Raw genomic sequence first — 27,208 nt, forward strand, 5'->3', positions numbered from 1 at the left:
TCTCCTGAATCTCTAACCTTTGATGTATCCTTATTCATAGGGAAAACAAGAATATATCTCAGTGCTGCAGTGTTAAGCAAAGTGCTGGTCCTGAGCTGAATCGGACAAGCTGGTCCTTTGGGGCTAACAGGCCTGATATTTATGTGAATGGCCAGGGTCAGGGGCTGAATACCTCAAGAGAATGCTTCAAAGGGACTTGGGGTGCACCTATTGTTAACCTGCAAAGTAAGGGCTGGCAGAGCCACTCAAGCTCTCTCCTCTGGACTAACAGGCTGGTGGTGTTAGGGAGCTGACACTCAACTAAGAACAAGCAAGAATCCCTCACACTGACGGCAGGGGGTTAACAAGGTGACTCAGAGCCCTGGGTACTCAGAGAACCATCACAAAACCACTTTCAGTTAAACAATGTAACTTTTTCATGTGTGTTTCTTGGTTCACTTGCTTTGTTCACACATAGTACCTTTCTGTTTGTATCTTTGCTTCTGGTTTCAAGGCAAAATATTTCCATTTCCTTCAAGGAATCTTCTTTCACCCCCTCTTCCTTCTGGCTCCCCATTTATTTCATTTGCAGGACTTCAATCTCTTTCTAATACCCCAGGGAAGGAGTATGTTATCCCCTTCAAGGGTATATCTACGCAACAGCTGGGAGTGTGGGCAGACATACACGCACTAGCTCTGTTTGAGCTAGCACTTAAAAATAGCAGCGTGATTGTTGTGGCACAGGTGATGGTGGCTCGGGCTACCAGCCCGAGTACCTACCCGGGAGACAGGAGGGATTGTAGCTAGCTCAAGCTGCTGCCCATGCTGCCAAGGGCACACTGCTATTTTTCAGTGCTAGCTCGAGCACAGCTAGCGTGTACATGTTTAGCCATGCTGGGAATTACACCTCCCAGCTGCTGAGTAGACATATCCTAAGGGACAGGCTGGAACCTATGGCAAGGACAGCCTGGGGTGTAATCAAGGAGGCTCTGCCCTGCTCTAGGACAGGGCTATTTAAACAGGAGCAGGAAGCTGGGACAGAGAGAGGGGAGTAGAAGCCATCCTGGCTGCAGCGGGTGGTGGTTTCTCTCCCAGGCTGTGGGAGCTTAGCCTAACCTGACTCACACTTGTTTTGTGACCTTTAAGTTAGGGAGCTCGGAACCAGGGTCCTGAGATGAGGACCTTCTGGTCTGCTTGTTGTAATTGCTCCTGCCCTGAAACCGTATGAAATGGGGATATGCTATGTTGTTAGCATGTGTTGGTTTCTCCTTGCCCTGTGCTGTTAAAGTGAACCCACTGCTGCCCAAATTGGGGAAAATTAAGGCAGGGCCACACTGGGGCACGTGGGGATGGCCCATCCTTTACACCTCCTTTCTTCCCCATTTTCCAGGCCTCTATTTCTCCTTTCTATATCCAGAGATTTTGCAGTGCAGTGTTTTGTCTTTGCTCTTTTGCAGCTCCCTCTTTATAAGGCTTCACTTTCAGAATGACTTTTTCTCTGCTTGTGCACATTCTCAGAGCTGTGGGAAAATGTGCATTCTCTTGCACTATGTCACATATAGGGATGGCTGAGATTGTAGAGCTGATGGTGGAAAAAAATTTCACACCCACAAAAAAACTTCAACAAACCCCCCCTTTTTTTGGTCAAAAGACTCGTTTGCAATTTTTCAGATTTTCATTATAAAAATAAAAGGCCCAAAGTGTGCGCGCACACAAAAAAACTGGCAAAAGCCCTCATAAAATCCTTAAAAAGGGCATTTTTCACTGCAACTTCTATTTGAACCAAAGATGAAATATTTTTCATCATACTATATATATTAATCGAAAATGTTCAAGTAGCTCTGCTGAACTGGCTCTGTTCAATTATGACCGGTCTCAGATTGCTGCTTCTTGCTGGTTTCTAGCCTAACATGAACCTTCTTTATAAAAGGGATGAGATAAGAAAGAAAAAATGAAAATATGCACAGCCTTCTGCACATGCTTTCCCTGATGTTTACAAGAGTTTTCTTGAGTAGATTGCATTCAGTGGTGGAGGAAGACCACCTGGACAGTATCACCAAAAGATGCAGTTGGCTTCAGGGAGAGAGGGAAGTCCTTCATTTGAGAAAGGTATCTGGAGTTTGAGTGGCAGCCTGCTTTTGGAAATAGTGTGGGAACATCTTTGCTGATCAGAGATGAGGGGAATGGGGGGATGAGGCTACTGAGTGGGGGGAAAGGAAAGCAGGGATCAGATCAGATACTTTGGGGTGATGGGGGGAGGGGCTGGAAAGCAAAGTAGTATGGATAAGAACCTGAACTTTTTGTGGTGTATCTGAATGTCTAATCCTTGTGAGAATTTGGCTGCTATTATGCATCATGAAGGTCTGATACATATTTTAATAAGCCTTCAAGTTAATTCACTGCTATTAAATCACTCAACTATTTACAAAAAAGATAAATAGTACTGCTTGGAGGCACAGTGCTGAAAGAGAACAGAGGGAGAGTGAAAAATTGTATGGACCTGGACCAGAGCAACTAGAAACTGCCTTCAGGCAGATTTCAAACCTAATTATAATAATGAATATCTACCCCCAGTGCTGGATTTCCATCATTGCAACAATACAAATTTGCATTTGTACAACTGTTTGCCTTCAGGCAATGTCTAAGATTTTAGCACTATACTCTGTCCCCCAAGGTTAGATTTCTTACATTTATGAAAATATGGTCCTGACGTTCCTCACTGTAGTGATTTGTATCACCAGAAGATAGATAACATTGGCTCTTCTTCCTTGTAGGATTTGTGCCTCTGGATCAAAGTTCTGTAATTATAGTGATATACTGTGTGGTAATTCCAAGGAGGATCTTCATTTTACAATTGTTAGCTGTATGTGGGATGGCAATTGCATTCTGGCTAGATGTCTGTCTTCATATCTAGATATATAGATAGATAGATATAGGAATAGAACCTTGAACTTTGTTTCTAGGATATTGTGCTGCAGAAAATATAACCTCTTTATTTTAGTGGGACCTTTATTTCCTCAAAATATTTCAATATTAATTTCACTTCCAGCATATTCTGCAGGAAGTATTGCACCTTAGAGGGACCTTTTCCAAACCAAAAATATACAAATATCTCTGGGTGGAAAAATTTAAATTATTTTATTTGCTTTAAAACTTTACAGATCATTTAAATAACAAAAGAGAAAAATAATAAATGTTTGTGTCTGCAATTATAGTTATCCTCTGTTGGTTTTTCCCAGAAGGGTTGGGGCATCAAAAACACGTTAAAGAGTTTTCTTGCCTAAATAGTTGGGGAAAATATTTTCCATTTTGTTTTGGGGTATTTTTAGCTCATATTTGCACACTACAATTGGAAGTTGTTGAAGGAGAAACCCTAGATAAAGATATCCTTACTGGGGTTTTGTGATTGCTTTAATTCTGTCACAATAAATAGAACACCCCCGGAAAAGGGGCAACTATTTCCCTGACAGGCAGAGCACTGAATATGTGATATCTACTTGCAGGCCAGAGTGTAAAGCCATATATGGTGTATCCAGCAGTTTTCTTCTGGTGTCACTTCCACTGGTTCAAATTTGGTGGGTATGTAATAGAGTTTATGTGGTTCCAGATGGGAATAGAATGACCTGTATTTGAAAGAACTTGAAATCTGCACAATTAAGTGTTTTAGTTTGGGGTTTAGGATTGATTTTATAAATGATTTCTCTCTGTCTACTGCATGAGGTAAGTATTCAGGAGAAGGAGGACATTGTAAGTAAGGAGTTCTGAATTGTTTCAAAGGGTTTCCTTTTGTTAGAGTTTCTAGCCATGCACTATATGGCGGAAGTGCTTCAAGTACCAATGTCTGAGTTGTAGATAAATTGTGATTGCAGGGGACAGTGGCACAAACTGTTAGTGTTGCCAAGATTCATCTTTTTTATGAGTCTCATGATATATATTTATCTTAAAGCCCCAATTCCTGGGGCCTTCTCCGTGAGAATCTTCCAGCCCTCATGGTTGCAGAGAAAATCTTGAAAATGTGACCGTTAAAGACTCACAAAACAGAAGGCAAATAAACCCCCCTAATTTATTATTTTTAAAAATCGTGTTTTTTTTATTTTTATTTTTATTTAAGTCAATCTTATGGGTTTAGAACAGTTGAGGTTGGTAATACTAGTGTTACACCTTTCTTGTTCTAGGGATAGGAATGGGGGATGGCTGAAGATAAGGAGACAACCTTCGATCTCAAATTCTGGCATGGCTGGTGTCCTGCCTTACACCCTGTGGTGTTGCTCCCCAGCTGGGGAAAATGCGGTGCGGGGAGAAATCTTAGTTATGCTATGAAACCAGATTATTTCTGTGTTTGTGCTGATGGAGGCTGCCTTTGTTGCTAAGGAACATTTTACAGTGCTCTAAGTTTCAGATTTTATGACTGAAGTAGGGCATCCTTATGAAAATATAGCAAACTTATTCCTATGCTATAAGCTGTCGCATATTCTTGAAGATCTTTTAAAAAATGCTTCCAAATGTCAGAGAGCTCTCTAAGTAGGATGACAATGTCACATACTGATTTTAATTTGAGGTCAGTGTAATAAATACTTGATGATGATTAAAGGTAAGGGCAGAACATCAAACTTTTGTAAAGTCTGCCACAGATATCATCAACATATTTTCTGAATGGACATTGATTCTTCACTTACCATTAAAGCATCAAGGTGGTGGATTTGTCAGCCAGGCCTGTGACTTTAGATAAAGAGGTTCTTGCTGAAGCATGAATTTATGTTCTTAACTTTTTAAACATGACTTTTTTTTAATGCTCAAGAATGGTCCAGAATTCCAACCATGATAAGCTTTGAGGCTGAAGTTCTCTGAATAGCCATAGAGCAGGTACTGCATATGTATGAGCAATACAAGCTTTCCAACAGAGCTAAGCTAATGTTTCGAGGCTGGTATGGCGAGACCATTTCTAGAGGAGGGAATGCAGTTTCATTTCTGCGACCTTTCCAATGAGACTACAAGGGACAAATGGAATTATCGCTTGTGATGGCCTTTTCAGTAGTGTGGGCACTTGACCCCTGGGAACACCCACTCATTTCACAGAGGCCACTGAACACTCTTCAGGTGACAGTTCTATTTTGTCACTGTTGATCTGCACCAGACTCAAAAAGCTCAAGATCCCAAATCCCTAGCCAGTTCCTCTGCTATGGCTATGATTAAGGGCTTGTCTACATGGTGCATTACTCCACACTAGAGGGGTGTAAATTCTCATGTGCACTAGCACGTGTTAATATAGTATTGTTTGAAATAGGACAATATTAACGCACATAAGGGGCCTTCTGGTGCATGCCAGAGGGGTCCATATGGGCCATTTAGTGTGCAACATGCTAGTGCACTCTAGAATTTATACCCCTCTAATGCAGACTTGGGCCTGGTCTACACTACGACTTTAATTCGGATTTAGCTGCGTTAATCCGAATTAACCCTTCACCCGTCCACACTACAGAGCCAGTTAATTCGAATTAAAGGGCACTTAAAATCGATTTCTGTACTCCACCTCGACGAGCGGAGTAGTGCCTAAATCGATTTTGTTAATTCGAATTAGGGTTAGTGTGGCCGCACACCACCGAATTACTGTGTTTAAGTTAATGGGGTAGTGTGGCCGCACACCACCGAATTAATGTGGTTAAAAAACGAATTAATGTGCTTAGTGTGGCCGCGCACAATCGAATTTATACAACCTGTTTCCCAAATTCGAATTATCTAAATTCGGATTAATCCTGTAGTGTAGACATACCCTAAGGCTCCGGGTAGACAAGCCCACAGATTTGACACACTGCACTTTGGGGAGCTGAATCCATGGACAAAGTTGTCCAACTCTGAGAAGATATTGAGAACACATGCTTTCTAGGTATGGATACCTAATACAGTACTATACACCCAAATGTAATACTTGTGGAGTACAATAAACCTATTGGAATCAGAAATGGGAGGGTGTTAAAAATGTAGCTAGTTCTGTTGTATTTGTATAGTTGCCAACAATTACTTTATGCTGATGCTCAGAGAGCTGTCCTAGTGTTATTTCGCTGAAGAAAGTGCTACTTGTAAAAGACAGAACTTCACCGTCTGACTTCACACCAGGGAGTGCACTGCTTTCTAGAACAGTTCAAGATGGGACCATTGACTGGCTCAGAATATTCAAATCAGAATATAGCACCTACTTGTATCTTCTGTCCTCCAATCACATTTCATTTCAAATGATCCAGCAGATCAGAATGTCTGGTTAAGCCATCTTGAGTATTTAAATTTTTCATTTACTTATTGGAGGGGAAGAAATAAACATCTACGTAATATTGCTGCTATCAGCCTTGTTGTATGCTCACCTTCTTGGTTCTCCTTGGCTGTTTTTCAGAGAACAATCCAGTCTGTAGCACAAGGCTGATCATTTTACTGCAGTATATATGTGACTGACAGACTAAATTAATAGAGTTACAATATAATACTTTTTTCATGTGGAGAAATTTCACAATGTGTAAAAGGGAAATAGGTCCTAAAAATGAAGGGCTAGGTCCTTTGTTGCTGCTGAAGAGCACCTTGTGCAGCTCACAAAGGAGGGTCAAAATGGCGCAAGGTCACTTTTGCACTCCTCAGTCCTGAGCTGGCTGTGTACAAGGTTAGTTCCCCTGCATCGAGGCTGCAGGCAGCTCTAAGTTACATAAGCTGCTAACACCCACAAGGGCAGTGTTTAATTTGTAATGAAAGAGGTGCTGGGGCACAAGCAATGATTTACTTTCATAACTAATGCAGCAAGCCCAAAGGTGGTGGGGCTGTGAACTGCCAAGCCTAGAATTGCTGAGGCTCAGCCTTGGCAAGCCCTGGCACAAATTAAGCACTCTGCAAGGGACAAAATATAGCCAGAAATCATCTGGGCATCAAGGTAGCCATGGTCATGCCCCTTACATCAACTGAATGGGGAGGAGATGTCATAGAAGCTTCTTTTTTGAACTAGATGATCTTCCTGCAGCATGATGACCTTCCTGTGGCTGGTAACACAGGCGTTAGAGTTGCTTCCTCCCAGCAGTCTGGCATAAAGCAGCCACAGCACAGGATTTGAGCTGAAAATTTAACATGGGAGTTCAGCTCACTTAACATAGTGAGCCTTTTCAGAGGGCGAGTTCCAAAAGTGGGAGGTCATGGAGGGGCAGTGACATGGTTGTTCAACTAGTAACACTATACCTAGGTTGTGATGACAACCATCTTGGACTCTTGCTTTGTTTTTTTCAATGTTTGTTGAAAACTGGATATATTATTATGATTGCTTATTGTATTCTCCCTCATGGCCACTAATATTCCATCATCCTGGTCTGCTTTGGCTGCCCATTTGGGGGAAAAAAATGACCTGTGAAGTGGTAAAAGATTTTTCAATGTGAAAATAATTTTGTTGTTTGGCAGAACAAATCCCCCTGGCATTTTGTCATTTAGGATGTCAGGTTATTATGCTGAATTATGTTGAATACATTATACAACTACATGACTCACTTAAATGATGAGTACTTAAGACAGTATATTGTATGTTACCTGCTGAAAATAGTTCTATCTCTAGTGACAGCACACTTTATGGCTTAGCAACTGAGATTAAATACAGAGAAGATAAAGAGATAAACTTTCATGTAGCATGTTATAAACCTGTTGAGATACAGCGATCTGAAGACCACCCCTTTGCTTTACAAATGGTCAGGGTTATAGCTGTTCAACTAGGTCTTTATTTCTGAGGTGAGAATGACTAGTAAAGAGGTTACTAAACTGTGGCCTGCAGGGCACTGCTGTTTGGCCATGGAGCTGGCTGGTCCTTTACTTCTGGTTCTCCTTGCTTCTAGGTGCTAGATCACATTTCTCCCCTCCCCTGCCCCCCCCCCCTTGCATTAACTTTTTTCCTAGTCTTACTTTTTCATATAAACAATTCCATATAAACATCACCACAAGGGTATTACCAATGGGAAGGAAGGTGGTCCACACAACAATGAATGTGTATGTAAAAACTTAGAGACAAGGTGGATGATGTAATATCTTTTATTGAACCAACTCCCATTGGTGAGAGAGACAAGCTTTCGAGCTTACACAGAGCTCTTTTTCTGAGGTGAGAATACCCCTAACTGGAGCTGAATTATCTGTGCCTTCCAAGTGACTGAACGTCTGCCCCACCATCAAACCTGATACCACTATCCTTATGTTAAAACTTCACACAGATTAAAGACAGTCAACTCCTCAATCAGTGCTGTTCTTCAAAGGCTCTAGAGTGTGTAAAGGGAATTTGGCTTTGGCTATGAATGACTTGAATTTTATTTTTTAAGCTTGGTGACTTCTGCCGGAGTGAACAGTGATCTATGGGAACAAATCAGCTAGCAACAGCAGCGGGGTTAATTGGACTTCTTCTGTTTATAAAGCTGAATGTCATTTTGTCCACATTTGTTGAGCTGATATAGACTTACAGCTCATTTGTGCCATGTATGCTCAACCCAGTACTGCACTGCCCCGGGGGGAGCATACACATTGCTGCACCGCTTCATAGGTGCCGCTTACTTTCTTCCCCTCCCCCAGGAGCTGCCCAGCTCCATTGGACAACACATAGGGACAGAGGAGCCACAGCTAACCCTCTCTCCATTCCTCTTTGCTCCTGGGGCAGCGATTGTGCCTGGTCCTTACATGGATACGTGAAAAATTTGGTTTGCTGCTATTTGTGGGGTCATATTGTTCATTGTACACAGAAGGGTATAGTTCAAGAACGTTATTTATTAGTTATTCTCTTGCTTAAAAATATGCAATCATTCTCTCAGGGGGGCAGAAGCAATGCCATGTGACTAAGGTGACCAAATTAAATGTCATGCATAGTAAGCAGCCAAAGTGAATAGTATTGATTTAGTTGGGAATTGGTCCTTCTTTGAGCAGGGGGGTGGACTAGATGACCTCCTGAGGTCACCTTCCAACCCTGATTTTTCTATGATTCTATGTGCAACAACCTGTAGGCTCACATTTGTTCAAATGAGCTATCTGGAGAATACCTGTGAATATCCAGTATGGTTGCTCAAATTAGAAATGATTCACAAAGAGAAGGTCAAAATCAAAACAACCCCAAAGTAGTTCAGTTGACATCATCTTTTGAGCCCATATACAAGCATGCCTGAGGTTACTGCATGATATGTGGATACGGTATACAAATTCTCATTCTCCATAGATCAGTCACTTGTCATCACTTTGATATTAAAATCAATGCTGAATTTATTTGCTACATCTCTACAGTTCATGCATAATGCTCTTCATAAATTACTTATACTTAAGCATTGCTGCCAGATTACTTCAAGAAAAGATACAAAAGGCTTCAGGAATATTGCTAACTGTCTGATTATACTATGTGTGCCTGTGTTGTTTACTTATCTGACATTTTTGCCAGTCATCAGGCAATAATTCCAATCAATGAGTTAATGATATACACTTGGCTTGCATAGTAATGCAACCAAACAAGCCCGCTAGTCATAAAAGTGATGCAATTTAGTTACATATTTTCCAAGGACACACTGATATATGGCTCAAATGTAACTTCCTCACTCAGACCATATTTCGTTAGAGTATCAAACTCTAAACACGTGTAACTCTAGAAAATCAAGTTTTAAAGCAAGATGTGTAAGCATGGCTTTTTATGGACACTTCTTGGCCAGTACTAGCTTGCTGCAATAGTTCTCTTCAAAGTGGAAGCCTGGATGGTAGCGTATCCAATGAACAAAGTCAGCTTCTGTTGTTTGTGGTGTTCTCTCACTCTTCTAATTGTTCAGTCATCCACAGGGCATGACTTCCAATGTGCCAATGGATCCTCTGTTCCACCAAAGGAAGCGTGGAATTTCACCAACCAGTGCGAAGACAGCAGTGATGAAAAACATTGTAAGTAGCTCTCGGTGGGCTTCATCAGAAGCGAAGCAAAGTTTTCTGTAGTACAGTTTGGTAGCTTTACTTATAAAATAACTAGCAGTGAACAGAAGGGCACAGAATTTCATTTTGAATGAAACTTCATGGAATTGTAGTCCATCTATTTTTTTCTTTTGCTCAAATGTTACCTGCTTAAATTTCAATTTATATCCAAATCTGTATATCTTTAATGGATTTTTCTTATTCAAGGTACGTCACTAGATGAAACTTCCGCCCAACCCTGCTTTCCTTTAATTCACAACTGCTTATTAGAGTCAAAATGTATTAAATGTTAGCTAGATACAAACTTTCCCCCTGGAATTCAGGTCTGCTCTAAAAATAATTTTGTGAAAGAATTTTGGTAAAAATCTTTGTTGCAGGTCCATGAAAGTTCAGTAATAAATGTTTCAGTTTTGTTTCGGTACAGGAATAGTGCTCAAAGTAACACAGCTAGAGCTCACACAAAGTACTAAGTGAGCAAACAAATACAAAAAAAGTTATGAATTTATAGCTTTGGCTTAATAACTTGAGATGTCATCAATGTGGCTGTGGTCAACTAGCCCTAAAACAGCCATCCAGACAATCTGAGTCCACTCAAGCTGGCTGCAATTACCTCGTTGAACTGAATTTACAGCTGACATTTACCTTTGCTATAACATTAAGCTACATTTCAACGTACATATAACAATGCCCAGCACAAGAGAACCCTATTCCTGGAGCACAAGGAGGAGTTTGGATTTCCTGAATTTTGTGATTTTTAACTTAGAACCTGGAGGCATTTAAGTTTTTACCAGAGACTACCTTGTGGCAGTAGCTCCAGAAAACAGATGTTCATGTTAGCAGGTTACAGGCTTAGAAATGTGTATCCTGCAGACATAACCCACTTCTATCTTCCTGCTCAACCAAACCAAAGGTTAAGCATTCTGTATGCAGTATCATGTTACAGTAGACAGGATTATGAATTACCAGACAGAAAATTAAGTCCACTGAACCCCCTCACAAATGCAGTGCCAAGCATGTATCTTGGCAAGTTTCAACATAATAGCAGTTTGAACACAAGGGATGTTTGTATGTTATGTCCAGCTGTACTTGAAAAGCTCAGTTTGAGTATGTAGTATATATGGTCCCTGGCTGCTGTTTCCTCTACAGAAGAATATTTCCTCCAGGCAGATAGGTCACTGAAATACACTCTCTGCTACATTGGCAGAATGTACAAGAAAACAAGCTTTTTCGTTAATTTCTATGGCAGTTCTTTACACACTCTTGTTCAGCCCCACGCATAACTGTGCTACAGGAGAATCATTCATGTGAAAGCAGGAGAGGGAATCAGAGACCCCAAAAGACTCTTCTATAAAAATTATATCACAGGCAGCAGGGAACAGATCTAAAGAGGAAACAGACTTGAATTTAAATTAGAGATGGGAGAGCCACAAAATTGGAAATCTGGATTTCAAACAGAGTTTGGGAGCGTCTGAATCTGAAGAGTTAGATCAGATTTGTCTACATGTGGAAGCCATCACAAAATAAATCAGTGTGTGAATTTAAAGTGCAATACTTATTCCTCACTAGCTATCAGTGCTGACAGTCTTATTCCACACCAAAAGTGCCTTTGTGTGGATTAAGCTAAACTGCATAAAGGGACTTTAACATGAATAAGTGTGTCCACGTGGACAAAAGAGCTATTCTGGACTGTTCCCTTTGTAGACAAGCCACAATTGTTAATCGTAAAATTCAGATGCAGATCTGGGTTCTGATTTTGAAATATAGCCCTATCATTGACAATCAGGGCTGTTTAGCTCAGACAAAAACATGGAATCCGGTCTTTTGCTTAGGCCTCAAAACTGCACTCTGATGTGAATGGATGGACCCCTGTGCCCACGCAGAGCTCCACTGATTTAATTTGGTCTCTATAAGGGGATTAAGGGTTTTATCTGCATGAATCAGATTATAGGACTGGAAGCTCAAATATACTTTTATCACCATTTTGGTCTCATCTTTTCTCTTTCACATCTGAGCTGTTTGTGCCTGAGAGAGAGTGGGATAAATTGTATATATATTGTATTTAGAATCACCTTTAAGCTGTGAGCTTCTATTGCAAAATATTCACTGGGGGAAAATGATAAAACTGCTCTTTTAAAAAAAATATTGCATTCCCAAGATAGCACTCTTGAAAATAATATATATACTGTATGTGTGTTGGCTAAACTTTTAACTCTCCAAAAGCACTCAAAGAGCCATTAAAAATATACACATTATTTTCACTGGAAGTGTCTTTCTTTGTTGAGACAGTATCTTATTATCAAAAATTCTTTAACAGTGTGATGCAGTGTCTCATGTTTCTAGAAAGATTATCAAAATTAAATAGACACAGTTCAACTTGAAATGTAGTTTGTTTCTCTGTTGAGAGTTAGACAGATTTTTTAACTTCGGGATGGCTTTAAAGACTTCGTTTTGTTAATAACACTGCAAAACAAACACTGAGAAAAATGTGTTTAGAACTACCCACACATTTCTTCCTACTCCTCTCCACTCCCCAAGCAGTAACTTTATCTGCGTAAATTTATCTTCCAGCAAATTACATTGGACAACTTTCAAGTTAGATGTTCTGTGAAAATAAATAGAACTGATCTTTTAAATATTAATCATGAGTGATCAAGAGTTTTAATTTAAAACAAAAGAACTGTGCTTCTTATTCTAACTTGTTGACATTTTAATTTGGTTTTTCAGCTATGGGAAATCTACTGAGATAAGATTGAGTGTGATTCAGTTTATTTTATATAATAAGGCAACTATGCTCCAGCAGTGTTTGTGATAATGAACCATTGGCATGCTTTTCAGCCACTGAAAGATATATCACATTACCAAAGATGAAAAGAGCAGCAAAAAATTAGCTGCTGGCTCAGCTAATCTATACATTAATCTACACCACAAATGCCTAAGCCAGTGCTGTCTGCTCCCTCTTTTGCACCTCATAACTAATCATTGTGTTGCATTGATGTGGACACAGAAAAAGAGACATACACCATAGTATGGTTGAATGCAGAGGATGCAACTGTGTTTAAAACTATTACCCAATGGTGGTTAGCCTCCTCCTCCTCTCCCCCCCACCCCAAATTACCAGCACGGCTGTTCCATTGTGGACCAAAACTGGCAGCAATGGTCCTGGCTTCTACAACCCTGAGGGTGGGTATGAAAGCCTCTCTGGGACCCTGATTGAAGCCAGCCATGATCCACTCCCTTCCTCCATGCTGGAGGTAAGAGAGACAAGATGAGGTGAACCACATGCTGCGTGAGACGTAGGAGATACCCTCTCACTGTGCATTGTCATGCTGTAGACCAATGCCCAAGCAGCCCATTGCATTAAAGGGACTTCAAATCAGATTTTTGTTATCGCATCAGCCACACTGGAACTCATCGCAGGAGACAACAGCAATCAGCTTGGGTATCTCTTGCCCCCCACCCTTGCATCAGGCATCTAGAGAGGAATCCACTCATTGCTTGAGGTGCTCCAAGAAAATATCCTACTCTGTGTTGGATAGATATACTCCATCCTCTCTAAACAGTTCTGAGGGGCTGTTAAATTTAATTCCCTTATGGGAAATCACTATACCCCCTTGTCACTTTTATATACTTACCAGTTTCTCAGTTCACTTCTTTCTTGGCCTGGTCAATCTTGGCAGGTCTGGCGACTCCTCCCCAAACTTGTCTTGGTGTGAGCAGATCAAGACTATTTGAGGGAAAGGGATGAAATGTGGCTGAAATCCCTCTTTATTCTAATGATCAAACTAAGCCCTTTTGCTGTGCCTAAATAATTCTCCCCCAAGTGAATAATGATCACCAGTTGGGAATGGAAACAGCCTGCCATAGAGTGGATGAGGGACACTAGCTGATCCCACAACCTTCCCTGATACCTCAGGCAGGCAACCAAAATGGGGACATCTAGCTGTGAGCCAGATTTTTGCGAGATGCCTCTTTATACGCCCAATAATTTTTTTTTTATTAAAGCTAATGTTAAAATTATATAATACATAGGATAAGAAAAGAGTGTCTGTACATCTAGGTATAGTACTTAAATTATCCAAAAGTACAAAGGTTGGTTGAAAAGTCATACAATACATAGAGGACATAATCAACAATAACCTAAATAAGGTTAATAAATTTAATGATACAGTTTAGATATTGGCATCCAAATATTTGGGTACATGAACAGTTATGCAGAGAGTTGGTTATGGAAAGCAAATATATCAATGAGTGAAGATGGACAAACAATGGCTCTGAAGCCGAAGGGATGACTGCTTTTAATAGCTTCATGGGGCAAGTAACCTTTTCACCACTCTCATTCAGCACAATTTTGGTACCATGACAAATCTGATCTGCTTTTAACTGACAATGTCAAGATGACTTTTCCTTGATCCCATTGCAAGTTTCCTGTGGCAACACTTTGTTAGATTAATTGCTCTTTGAACCAGAAACTATTTCCTCCACGCTGAAAGCCCTCAAAAAGACCACCAGGAAGACTGCTGTAAATTGTACTGCTTTACTGACGCTATTGCAAACTTGGGGAATGTAAGGACTAAATCTCTTTTTATCTGAATAATGATTGGTTTTCTGCAGTCTGCCCATGGTCCCCTTGAACATGGCCAATTTTCTAGTAATCTGCAAACTACACACTCAGTGCAAAGATTGGGGACTTCCTTTACCCCTTTACTCTTGACCTGCAATTGTAGATGAAGCCAGGCCTCGATGAATTAACTCTACCACAAACTGAATTACTTGCAGTTCTGGGATGGGCGATACGTGAGGTAGACCTGGCGCGCCTTGAAATCCATAAACTCTGAAAATCCTGCTTTGTAAATTTGGAATGTCCGTGTGGCAACGGAGTGTCACGCTAGTCTGAATGCAATCTGTAATCTAGGTTGCACATGGTATGAAGCATCGCTATTGTGTCCTTTCAGCCTGTGTTGCTAATTCCCAAAATCTGAAAGTGAGACAGAGCATCGATCATGCCATTATTAACACCTAGGACAGGTCAGGCTAGATGATCATAATGGTCCTTTCTGGTCTTGGAATCTGTGTTTTCACACTGGAAATGAACTCATTTATCCTGGAATCTGTTGTGCAAATAAAGATGGACACCAGGATAGAGAAAAACCCCAGAAATATGATGTCTTTGGTGATTCCCTGGATGATCCAGCCACCTCTGAGCACACCATTTCCCTTGGAAGTTGTGACGGGGTATACAAACCCTGCACTGGTTAGGTGAGGGTTAATGAACCGCTGGAAGCTCAAGCAGCCCTGCCTCACCACACCTACAAGATATGGCAGGGCCGGGGGAAGCTCAGCTGACTTAGCAGCAGCCCTGAGTGGACCACACACTTCCACATCTTTAGCTCTTGGAGGATACTGTGGCTGAGAATAGGGATTGTTCACACAACCACAACCAATCTGAAGGGAAGGTTGGCCAGACTCTGAACAATTACTTTGGTACTATTGTTAGTGGTTCACCTTTCGCCATTGAGCTAGACTACAGCCTGTGAGAGGCCCCTTGGAAGGGAAGCCTGATGAGGGTGCTTGTCAGTTTGTTGGTTTTCTTTTTTCCTTTTTGTGGTCCTCTGATATCCCAGAAGGGGTAGGCTTCCACAGGACTCAGCCAGACGGCTGAGTCTCCCACAACTGGATCATCCTGACTCTGAGGACGGCAGGTTGGGGAGTACAGGGCCCCGTCACACCCCAAGGGGGTACTATAGGAGACCAACATAATGACAGACGTACACTTGGAAGCCCATACCACCAGCAGTGTCTAAGTGGACCTGCAAGTCCACATCCAGCGATCACTCTGCATGCCAAAATGATACCCCATTGTATTCTGACAAAAACATATCCCAAAACTTTAGGTCCTCTCTCATTTCCTTAGTCAATCAAATATAGTGATGAGGCCTGGTAATACCAATTGTGGCTGCAGCTAGTGTATATTTAAATTACTTCCAGGAGCCATAACCCTGCATGCAAAATTTAGATGGCCAGTGATAACCTGCAGCTGTCAGAGGCATGCTTTCTTGGTTGCCAGAATGATGGATAATAATTCTCAGAATTCTGCCAATTTTTCAAAAGGGTGATGAGAAATACTTGCTGCAGTATCCAATTCCAAATGGGTATCAGGACCGCTCATGTTTTTCCTTGCTAATGGTACTCCCAGGCTCTGAGACAGTGTCTGTTTCTGTTCTTCCTACAAAAAGAAAATCACCAAGATAATGGGTGACTTCTCTAAGTCTGGATTCCCTGATTCTAATGCAGAACTAAGCTTTTCAAAGGCTGTGCAGGAGGCGGAGCATCCCATTGGTATAATTTTGTTCAAGTAAAATTGTCCCTTGAATTGAAACCCTAACAAACTAAGTCAGAAGGGTGTACAGGCAGCAGTCTGAAGTCTGACTTAATACCATTTTTTTGCTATCAGAATTCCTTCTTCACACATCCTTATGTTCAATGCAGGATTGAAGGAGGGACAGCATACCATGGAGACAGCAGGATCAATAGCAGTTGGGAATCCTGTTGGTACTGAAGCGGGGAGGGGTGGAGAACAGGACTTTCCCCTTCTAAACCTGGGGTGGGCTCCCCTATTGTGCCAGAGAGAGCCCCAGCCACTCCAGCAGTGGGTACGAGGCCCGTCAGTAACATCTCACCAATGGCCCCTGTATTCCAAACTGTCCATAAGGAGGGAATACCATCCATAATTCCCAGAGGCATTACCACCAAATGGGGATCCCCCACTGCAGAGGGGCTAGAAGTGCCTCCACCTCCCTCCTCCCCTGTAGCCTCACCAGCTGAAGCAGAGTGTAAGGCAGCCTCAGAAGCCCCCACCAAAGCAGGGCATTCAGCAGGCTGTTTCTCCCTGGGGCCCGGGTTCCTCCTTTCAGTGGCTGCTCTTGTTCCCCTCTCTGCATCCTCTGGAGCGTCTGATCCCAATTTACAGTGACTAGGTCCGGAAGCTAGAAGTTCTTTGGTAGCCGTAATACGAGTTAGAGCTCCAGGGCTAGCCTTGGCAGTCACTATCCTCAAAACTTCTGAGAGGGCACTGCTGGGGCTGTTTAGAGGAATCGGCTTGCTCTCGGGTTCCCCTAAGCTGCCAGGTACATATCTTCTGCTCTGGCAGTGACCCCAGAGTTGCTGCTCTGCTTCTCTCATTATGCAGCTAATCACCAAACCCTGCCAATACCCCACTGCAGAATGGCAGCAGTGATGGATGGGGCACGCTCCAGTGTCTGAAAGAAGTATACAATGTCTCTCCTGTTCCCCATGCTGGGCGGGAGGAAGGGGGAAAAGAGAAAGAAACAGCCCCTTCCTCCTGAACACACGGTGAAAGAGAATAGGAGGGGGAAGCAGGGGGACTGCATGGAGCACTGTCCTACCTGCTCCTGGTCGAGATCTTCCCCCGCCCCTGCGGGTGTTTCTGGGGCTCATGGCCCCGTCAAACTGGCACCCCAACTAGCGAAGTGAGCATTAGTCTAATTTAGTGCCCATTCATGAAAGGTGCTGAATGTCCCCTGGAAAGTGCTGAGTTCCTTATCCATCCATTGATGAGATGACACCCCCTGAGTAAGCATTCAGTAACTTTCAGGATTAGGCCCTTGGAGATTTCTGGGACTGGGTTCATACTTTCCTAATAAATGTTATAATTATGTTGCTAAAAATCCAGGGTTCAATACAGTGACATGAAAGACAGCGGCAATAAAAATATTTGCGTTAAATGGTTATTTCCTAGTGTTTAATCTTCATTACTGCATGAGAAAGCCCAGTGCTGACATGAATAATAGTGTGTATTGAAGCATTTGAAGTAAATGGTAACTTGATGATGTTTGCAGTATCTCTTAAGAACAATTTTTATGCATACAAAGTGTTTTGCTAGCCTCCACAGTTTTCTGTACATTTGTAGAGATGGTGAAAATGCATATATATGGGACTTTATATGTGGTGGGAAAAGGGCCTGTATTATATCTGCAGTAGTAAAACAGGACATGAGATGGTCCAGGAGATAGACATTGACTTTTTTTGCAACCATCATCCTCCCCTCCTTGTTATTCCCACTGCATTGTTTATTGCTATTACTCATTGTGTCTGGTCTACAATTTAGAAAGTCTTTTTAGTCATTTAGGCTATTTCTGGGTGCTTTATAAGTAATAACTAAGACTAAGATTTTGTCATGGTTATTTTTAGTAAAAGTCATGGACAGGTCATGGGCAATAAATGAGTTTTTACTAAAAATAATCGTATAAGCTGTGGGGCAAAAGCACACTGCCCCGGCTGCAGCCCCCGCTGTGGGGCAGGGGCTCGGGGCCCGGCTGCAGCCACAGCTGCAGGGCAGCCCCAGCTGAAGCTTCAGCTCCAACCCTGGTTTCAGCTGCTGACAGGTGAAGCTGAAGAATTCATGAAGGTCTGGTAAAGTCATGGAATCAGTGACTGCCATGACCTCCGTGACTAAATCATAGCCTTAGTACTAACTAACAATTTATAATTTCATTTGTATCTATTTCTCTGGGTATGGTTGCATTATATATTTGCTTAATGAGTCAAACCTTTACTGCATACAGTTTCTGAAAACAGGCCTCTTTGATTAGGTTCCTCCTATGAAACATGTGACTTTGAAACTGACCTTTGCAATATGATGCATGATGGGGACTTACAGACTGGATGGACTAGGAGAAATGGCCTGAGCAACATGGGATCTCCACATTCTGACCACAATGGGAATAAAACTGGTAAGGGTCCCCTATATTTTAAAAAAGGAATAACTATGTCTTTATGAACTCCCACCTGTTTTATTTCACCAACTTAAAATACTCATGTCATGGTGGATGAATTGCACTGAACAACAGGCTTGCAATTATGTTGTGTGAGGTAGAATCTTTTGTGTCCAGAGATGTTTAGTTAGCTGTTTATAATCACATTGTTTCATAAATATTAGGTCTATCGTGGGCAAAAGTGTATGCCTATTTGGCCCTTCCAAATGAGCAATTAGTTATATAATTAGTCACTTGGTGTGCAATAACCACAATTGCAAGCATTTTCTGAAAGTGTGGGCCTATTCTTCAGATATTCATATTACTGTTCTGGGTACTGGGTGGCTCCTAGTAAGCATTTTTTGATCTATATCCCGATCAACCTGTGGTCCACAGACCCCGATCCACAGAACTCCATGAATCTAGCTCCTCCTGCTGCACTTGATACACCACCTGCTTTGGGATATCAAGGATGGATCAAAAGCAGGGTCACTGCCCTGCACCAGCCAGTAGAGCTGGCTCTGCATTGGGAGAAGCAAATGTTGTCACCTTTCAATGGATCTTGTGCTTCTGAAAATATTGTATTTGTGATGAGGCCAATTACTTTGGGAGCACCAACAGGATGATGCACCTCCACACTGCCTCCAATAAGGCCAGTGCCTGTATAGTTCCAGTTGGGACCATATTAAACTACCATTTTAGCAAAGGTTGCACTGGAGCACAAACACAGAGCATCCTCTTGAGATATATATATATTTTAAGCATATTCCTGACCACCATTTCCTTAATGATCTTGAATTGTATCAATAAATCTAAGCTGTGCAGCCTACAGGCAATTCCCCTCATTCGTGAAATAGGAAATCCATTCAATAATCATGACTTACAATTTTTGATTAATTATCTTTTTCTGAGTTAATCTTGGCTGTCACCTGGAATTTTATACTTATTAATCAAGTAATCAATCTGTTTATATGAGAGATGTTTTGGAAGCCTATTTTGAAAATCAATTGGGATATTAAGAGGTGTGCTGTATCAAGGTATGAAGTCAGCAAAAGCTCAGTGCACAGTAACTATAAGCAAGATATGGATCATTCTAAAAAAATTATAATCTGTTCATATCAAAATATATGTAGCTTAAAAGACCTGCCAAATGAATGGTATGAAAGGAAAAAGAAGAAAATTTAGTTTTTTTTATTGTTTTAAAATTGTTTTTAATTAAACCGATAAGAACATTGTGATTACTAGAGTCTGAGGCTTCAAAAGTGTCAGCCTTACTTTCTCTACTTACTTCGCTTTAAAAGAGAAAAATTAAAACCTATGGAAGACGATGGCATATATATATTTATATATATAGTGGTTTCCACAAAATCTGCATTCTGTGTGTCCTTAAGCTAACATCCCACATTTAAAAAAGTGACCCATTTTATTACTGAGGTTGGAAGCGGTTTTCTGGAACACAGTTAAGGAAACAGTTATTTGAGAGTTATACAAGTGCTGGGTGAATCTCACTTCAGGCTTGCTCCAAAGCCCATTGAAATGAATGGAAGGACTCTCATTGATTGTAGGCTCTGTTACTAGAGGCCTGGTTACACTTCCTATTAAGGTTACCTGACACTTCCCATTATAAGACCCTGTTTTCAGTTGCTTATAACTTTGCCAAACGTCAACTGTTTGGGTTGAATCTTATCATGCTGGGCGTCTGCCTCAGGTTAAACATTTATGGAAAAATTTAACCAAACTGACTCAGTTATTTCTGAGAACAAGGCTAGGGGAAAATAGGCAGTTTTGCTCATGTTAAAAAAATTCTGGTGATCTTTTCTTTGAGTTGCTCAACTTCCCCATGCTTTGGAGCAGGGTCTTCAAACTTGGCAGGGGGGTGGCCTTTGTGCCAGGGATGTACTTTTTGACATTCCCATGAAAATCTGCCCAAATTTGGCCAAGTTTCTGAGCCACTGAAAAATCACAGTTTACACATGCTCACACAAGATCTTGTGATCTTTATAGCTAAATTGTCCAAAAATTCCATCTGCAGTGGGCATGTGCCTATCAGCCTGGGACTGAGCAGAACTTTCTCTAAAGTTGCATCTCTGTGCTGCTGCAGGCTGAGCCAGGCAGGGAACAGAGCATGAAGATGATGTCTCCTGTTCTGCCAATGGATGCTCCCTGTTGGGCTCAGAAAGTATGGCAGAGGAAGCTACTTGATTCAAATGCAAAGGGGACAAGAGCCTGAAGGGGGGGGGGTAGAGGGGATGACATGGCCACTAACAGGAGGCTGTTGGTAAGGAGGAGAGGGAAAATGGGAACTGGGGTGGGGGGGACATTAGGACTGGGAATTGGGAGGGGGGTACTGGGAGCTAGGGAGGGGAGATTAGGACTGGCCGGGTAAGGAGGCTGATCTGGGAATCAGTGGGGTGGGAGGAAGGAGATGTGGGGGAGGGAAGACAGATCTAATGAAAAGCCAGGATGTGGGGAAAAAGCTGGGACTGATTGGGTAAAGAGACGGGAACAAGGAGCTGGGGGAGGGGGGGAGGGAAGGGTGGGGAGACACTAACATTAGATGAGAAGCCGCTGAACGGAAACTGGAACTAGGAACCAGTGGGGATGAGGGATGTGAGGAGTCTGGGGTTGGGTGACTGGAGACAAGGGGAGGGGAGAGAGATCACATGAGGAGCCGTGAGGGGAAGAACATGGAAGGGGAGGGATAGCTCAGTGGTTTGAGCATTGGCCTGCTAAACCCAGGGTTATGAGTTCAGTCCTCAAGGGGGCCACTTAGGGATGGTGCAAAATCAGTACTTGGTCCTGCTAGTGAAGGCAGGGGGCTGGACACAATAACTTTTTCAAGGTCCCTTCCAGTTCTAGGAGATAGGATATCTCCATTAATTAAATTATTATTATTAAATGGACTGGCTGGGCAAAGAGCCTGGGACAGGCTAGATGAGAAGAATGGAACTGTGATGAGGAGCCAGGGGAAGAGACAAGACTGATATGGGGAGAGATAGAAGAGGGTCATGCTTGGGGAGATGGCTAGAGGGGATGGTCAGAAGAGTCTGTACTCGCTAGAGTTCCATCCCTTCTAGAGCCCGGAAAGGAACCCGAGATCCCTGAGTTTCTCTCTTCCTCTGTTGTCAACAAATATTTGTAAAACCTACTGACAAAGTGGTCCATGGAATTTTTGTTTTTTCAGTTTGCATTTTTACAAACCTAGAAAATTGTGCACAAAAATAAACCACATTAAAAGAATATTATTACAGTTGCAAAATAAGTCATGCACTCAACCTTAATTCCAACATTTCTTAACTTTTATCTGTGCAACCTTAATTTGGCCCTGTTGTGCATATGCCTAATGATACAGTCTTTAATTACAACTATTTTTTACACAGAACTGCTACCTCATTCTATGGACAGGATGGATTGTGCTCAAAGGGGTGTAGTAAAAATAAATTTATTAATGTTTATGAAGCACTCAGATACTATTGTAATACGCATCATAGAAAAGCCCATGAGGGAGTTATTAATTCTGTCTTCAGAGCAGGGTTTGCATAGTGTACAGTCAATAAGACCTGGGTCCTCACATTGAACTGTGAGTAGAATACAAAATATTGAATATCTGCTTATTCTTTTAACATAGTTTGTAATGTATACCACAAAAAATATCCTGGAAAAAGTCCTATTTATATCTATTTATAGATAAATCTCCTCAATGTAATTATTTATTTGTTATTTCCATTCAGTTACCTTTTCTAATTACCAAATAATGTAATTTTTCTGGTATTTTCTATAGATTTGTTAGAATACCACTGGTTCTTAAACCTTCTATTTTATTCTTGTTCTTTTTTTAAATAGCCTATTTCCTCTTATTGTCCTCTGAAGTGGCCTCATCTCCTACAACTTTAAGGAGCAGAGTTTTCCTCCCTACTGATAGCAAACACATTTGCCAGGTATTTGGACTGCACCTTCCTTTCATTATATTCTTGTCATTGTGATTTGCTGGAATAATCAGAACTTTTCTTTGTCCTAGATTGCATTTTACTATTGGATTGGTCAAATGAGGGGAATATTGATGGTGGGACTCCAAACACATTCTGATGGTACTTTTAAAAACATCTGGCAAGAAGCAGGAGGGCTACAAAACCAATGGAGAACAAATGTGATCACAATCAATAGCACTGAAAAATTTGAGGTTTGTAAATTGCTACAATGTATATTTATAATGGGGAGATTAGCATATTGTGTGAAGATAAATATAAAAATTATCTTAGATCTGGAAAATAATGTGAATCAAAGAAGGGATAGATACACATTTTATCTATTCGAGACCAGTATCATTTATTATTGCTTGAGCTCATCTTCTGGTGACGTGGAAGCTAAAAACTGAAACCCACTTAAAATGTGCTCAGATTTTATACAGAACAATCACTCTTATAACATCATAAATTGGAACCTATCCATAAAAATTACTGGTTTTGGAGCTGAGACTAGTTATTGTATTCTTTCAGGCCCCAAAGAAGTTAACTGTTTTGCTGGACTGGAGCTTTTTTTGTATATTTGTTGGCTGTGAATTTCTATAGAGATTTGCTAGGTGATTAAATATTTACAATATTTAGTCTACTTTGAGACTTTGTTACACGATATATTTATGCAGTCATTTCACTAGTTCTCAACTGCTGTAACCTTCTAAAAGTTTGCTCAATTAGTTTCAACATTTTTATACATTAATCTAAGCAGACCACTAGCACAGTAAGGGATAGCATCATAGTTACAAAATGACATCATACATAATATATTCTCACTGTTCTGCAGAATACTGTTTTAAAAAATATCAGGGTAATTTTACTCCTAGCTTGTTTATTATGAGGAACTGGCTATTATGCTTACCCTTCAGGTAAGGACCATCTGGTTATAAGAGCTCAGTAAGTCTCTGCCTTGTAATACTTCTGACCAAATGCCTGATTATGCAATATACTGTTACTGTCCACGGCAGTCATAATATCAAATCATTTCATGAGGTCTTTGCCCTTAGGCTGAAGAACACTCATCACTGCTTGACTTGTAAAAGTGGCTACTGTCCACTGTGACCTACATTTTCAAAGCAGTGTGTGCCTCACCAACTTACTAAGGCACAACTCCCCACTGCACATGTGCAGTGCAGCTCTGAGTTTTTGGGCTTATCTGACCTTAGTGGATACCCAATGGTGTGCAACTTCATGCTGGAGATCAAGATCTAGCCTTACATTCACTTTTCTATCTCCCATCCTTCTTTTTTGAGACTTACAAAAAACAAGGGGTGAGGGGAATTGTTAATAGAATATGGAATCTTTTCCCTGTAATTGTAACCAGTTTACTGGTTAGCAAACATTTTAACCTTCTGATAGCTGTTTGGGGGGTCATTGTGAAATAAGTTGATGGTCACAGTCCAATTCCTAGAGGACAGGTGTGCACCTTATAAAACAGATCATTACTACTGTTGAAATGTCACTGCTTTTAGGACTCTTATCAGAGTGGCCAAGGATCTGAACAGGCACTGAGACTGAACTGTCAGCAGAGCCAGCAGTAGGCATAAGCAGACTAAGAAATTGCTTAGGGCCCCAAGCAACTTAAGCCCCTCCCCCCCATTTGCTTTTTATTATAAGAACTTGCCTGTGTGTGTGTGTGTGTGTGTGTGTGCAGGGGGATATTTTTGCTAAGGGTCCCCAATGGGCTAGCTCCGGCACTGAAGTACCCTCTCATCCTTGGAAGTGATCTCTCCGGTTCCAAGGGGAAGCATATTGTCAGAAGCTTGTGTGTAATCTTGCAGTGCAAATGTCTTTCTGAACCTGGCCTGTGGATACTTAGAGGACCTCAGTCTACAGTGCTGTCAAGATGGCATTTTTCAGGAGCACCGAACTCATGCAAAAATGAAAGGTAGAAAAATAACCATTGTGAACTAGTTAGTCAATAGCCATATTGGCTTATTGCCAACTACAGGTAGTTCTGATGTATTGAGATCTGCAGCTCTTTAAGCTGCCCATCACAGAATGAACTCAGCACATCCTTTGGCTAGTAGAGCTCTTTCTTCAGTGTTTTCCCCCCGTAGTTACTCTGTGCTGCAAGTCTTACATATTAAATAAGATCCATTTTTTGTGAGGCAGAGCATTGCTTTGAATAAATGTGATTGGGATGGTGGGTCCTGTCCCTGTGATTCTGTCCTGTACTTGTCATTGCTTCTGTATTTGGTGTGTTAGGCCCCATTCCTGCAGTCTGATTGCACAGAAAGGGATCTGCCTGCCTGGGAAGACTGTTGTCTTCATTGGGATTCAGGATGTGCAGAGGATTCAGCCATACAAACCAGAGCTGCCAATCACAGAAAAAGAGAAAGTATCATAATCTTAGCCATTGTAATGCCTACATGCTGGTGGCCACTGGCACTACACGGTTAGCTAGCAATAATAGGTCTGGTAGGAAGGTATTTTGATGCATTCATTGTTATGTTTATGGCAGCAAATGCTATTGCTAAGCTTAACAATGCATTTCCATTATTATGATTTCCTCAGCCTTTTGGGCTGAATGTTTCCAAGCTTGGTCTCATGGAACAGGTAAATATTTGTTGTTCAGATTTTGAGGGGAATTAGTTCAGTTGTTATTGAGTTAAATGAATTGAGAGGGGGATACAGTTTTTGCCATTGGTGAAGAAGACCTTTATAACATTTTTAAAAAACAAAACAGTAGTGGAAGGTGTGAAGTAAGCATTTAACACCATCATTTTCCTCGTGGAGTAGGAAACTCAAGCCAAGTTTGAGAGAGAAAAATACAGAAATGGCACTCTTGAAATAGAAAGGTTTAAAATTGGCATTGAACCTACTCCCTCTGAGGTCAATTGTATCAAGCCCTTCACTAGTACATTTTCAGTAGTGGGTTTTTTTTTCCTTTCCTCAGTTTTATATTAGGAGATAAGACAAGCTCCCTGCATGTCCCAAGCCAGTATCAAATATTGGGCAAATAGCAGAAACGTTTTGTGTCAGAACAGTGGCAAGAAGGTAAAGGAAAGGAAATATGGAGGGACTGAACATGTACAGAATTCCACAAACTTAAAAATTTGCCCATGCTGCTATTTATAAACATTGCTGCAATCTTGTTTTTCCATTCATGTGCTTTATAAGGCAACAAAGTGTTCAAACATATCAGAGTAATATATATCAATCTAAAATAATCCGTTCGCTGGATGAAAACAGTACATCTTTAAAAGATTCATAGGAATTTGGGACATATATGACCCCATGGGAACCTTTGGTTATACCAATCATCAAGGCTGCTATTAAAGTACGGTGATGTACAATAACCATTGGTGATCTATTGCTATCCTTTTTTGCCTTGCTAGGCTGCAGGGAGGTGATGCTCTTGTAACATCTTGCACTGTGTTAAAAGTATTCTTCAAAAGATTCTGTGAGAGGAAGCTTGCAATCAAACTACTGAGGATGTATACAGACCACCTCCTTAGACAGCTGAACTCTCAGCAAGGTTTTTTTTCTTTCCGCAATAGCTTTCTTTCATATGCATAAGTTTAATACCTAGAGCTTCTATTTCCTATGAAATTATGCAGCGTTCACTATATCAGAGTCCACTGAGGTTATCTATTTTCCCAGAGAAGGCATCTGTCATGTCTTTAAAAAATAAGGACCAGATTAACCAATTTCCATCAGGTATTTTGTGCAACTTCAATGACACAAAGCAGCTGTAAACCCAGCTTGGCCAAACAGTTAAAACAGCTTTATGGCTGCTTAGCCTTGCTGATGCAAAGCAGTCAGAGCGTACTAGTGGATATGGCCCAAAAGGTGTTGGTCATCAGGTGTCATCAGAGTCAACTACTTTAGAAAGCACTCAATAGGTGCATTTAAGGGTATCCCCCTTTATATGTGTAAGCGTGCACACTGTTTTTATGCCCGATATCATCATCTATTATTATTATTATTATTAGTCACAAAAATTCTGTGTGTGGGTGTTTAAGGGGGATAGCTGTAGTACAACATTTAATAATACCCCATATGGTAATTCTGTAGAATATGGTTCTGAAACCGCCTCTGATTTTGCAAAACCAAAACAAGACATTACTGCTCTAGTATTACCGAAATCATGCAAGTTCATCCCATCTCTACTTAGATTAGTCAGGGGGGTAAAATCAGGACAGTGGTTTAAATTGTTAAAAAAGTGAGCCTATTGAATAGCCAGTCAAATTCAACCACATACACAATACTAATTGTGAAATGGTCAAACATTTGTTTTATTATTTTATTTGTACATTTTTAAACTCATATATTTGTTTTATTTTCCAAGTTATGATCCTGTGCTGAATAACATTTTTGGAGGCATAATTAAAACCTTATAATAAATAAAAAGGGAAAAATTGAATATATGATTATAATTACTACATCATAACTCACCCAAGCTTTACTTGATATATTTAAACTTCTTTGTACAATATATGTATACATGAGAGATGGTCATAAATGGTCATCTCACATTTCAAAGTTTGTTTTCACTACAAATCAGAA

The 27,208-nt window shown here is 41.0% G+C and overlaps 1 protein-coding gene across 1 annotated transcript in view; it reads left to right on the forward strand.

Annotated features, from left to right (window-relative positions):
• Positions 1-27,208, forward strand: part of MALRD1 (MAM and LDL receptor class A domain containing 1) — a 528,588-nt gene that overhangs the window by 93,932 nt on the left and 407,448 nt on the right. Inside the window, exons 2-5 of the mRNA XM_026649425.1 lie at positions 9,672-9,885; positions 18,522-18,662; positions 22,527-22,621; positions 22,702-22,863. Coding sequence (XP_026505210.1) covers positions 9,672-9,885; positions 18,522-18,662; positions 22,527-22,621; positions 22,702-22,863 — 612 coding nt within the window. The remainder of the gene's footprint in view (positions 1-9,671; positions 9,886-18,521; positions 18,663-22,526; positions 22,622-22,701; positions 22,864-27,208) is intronic.

This window comes from Terrapene carolina, unplaced genomic scaffold (assembly GCF_002925995.2).
Source record: "Terrapene carolina triunguis isolate 2854851 unplaced genomic scaffold, T_m_triunguis-2.0 Scaffold84, whole genome shotgun sequence".
NCBI lineage: Eukaryota > Metazoa > Chordata > Testudines > Emydidae > Terrapene > Terrapene triunguis.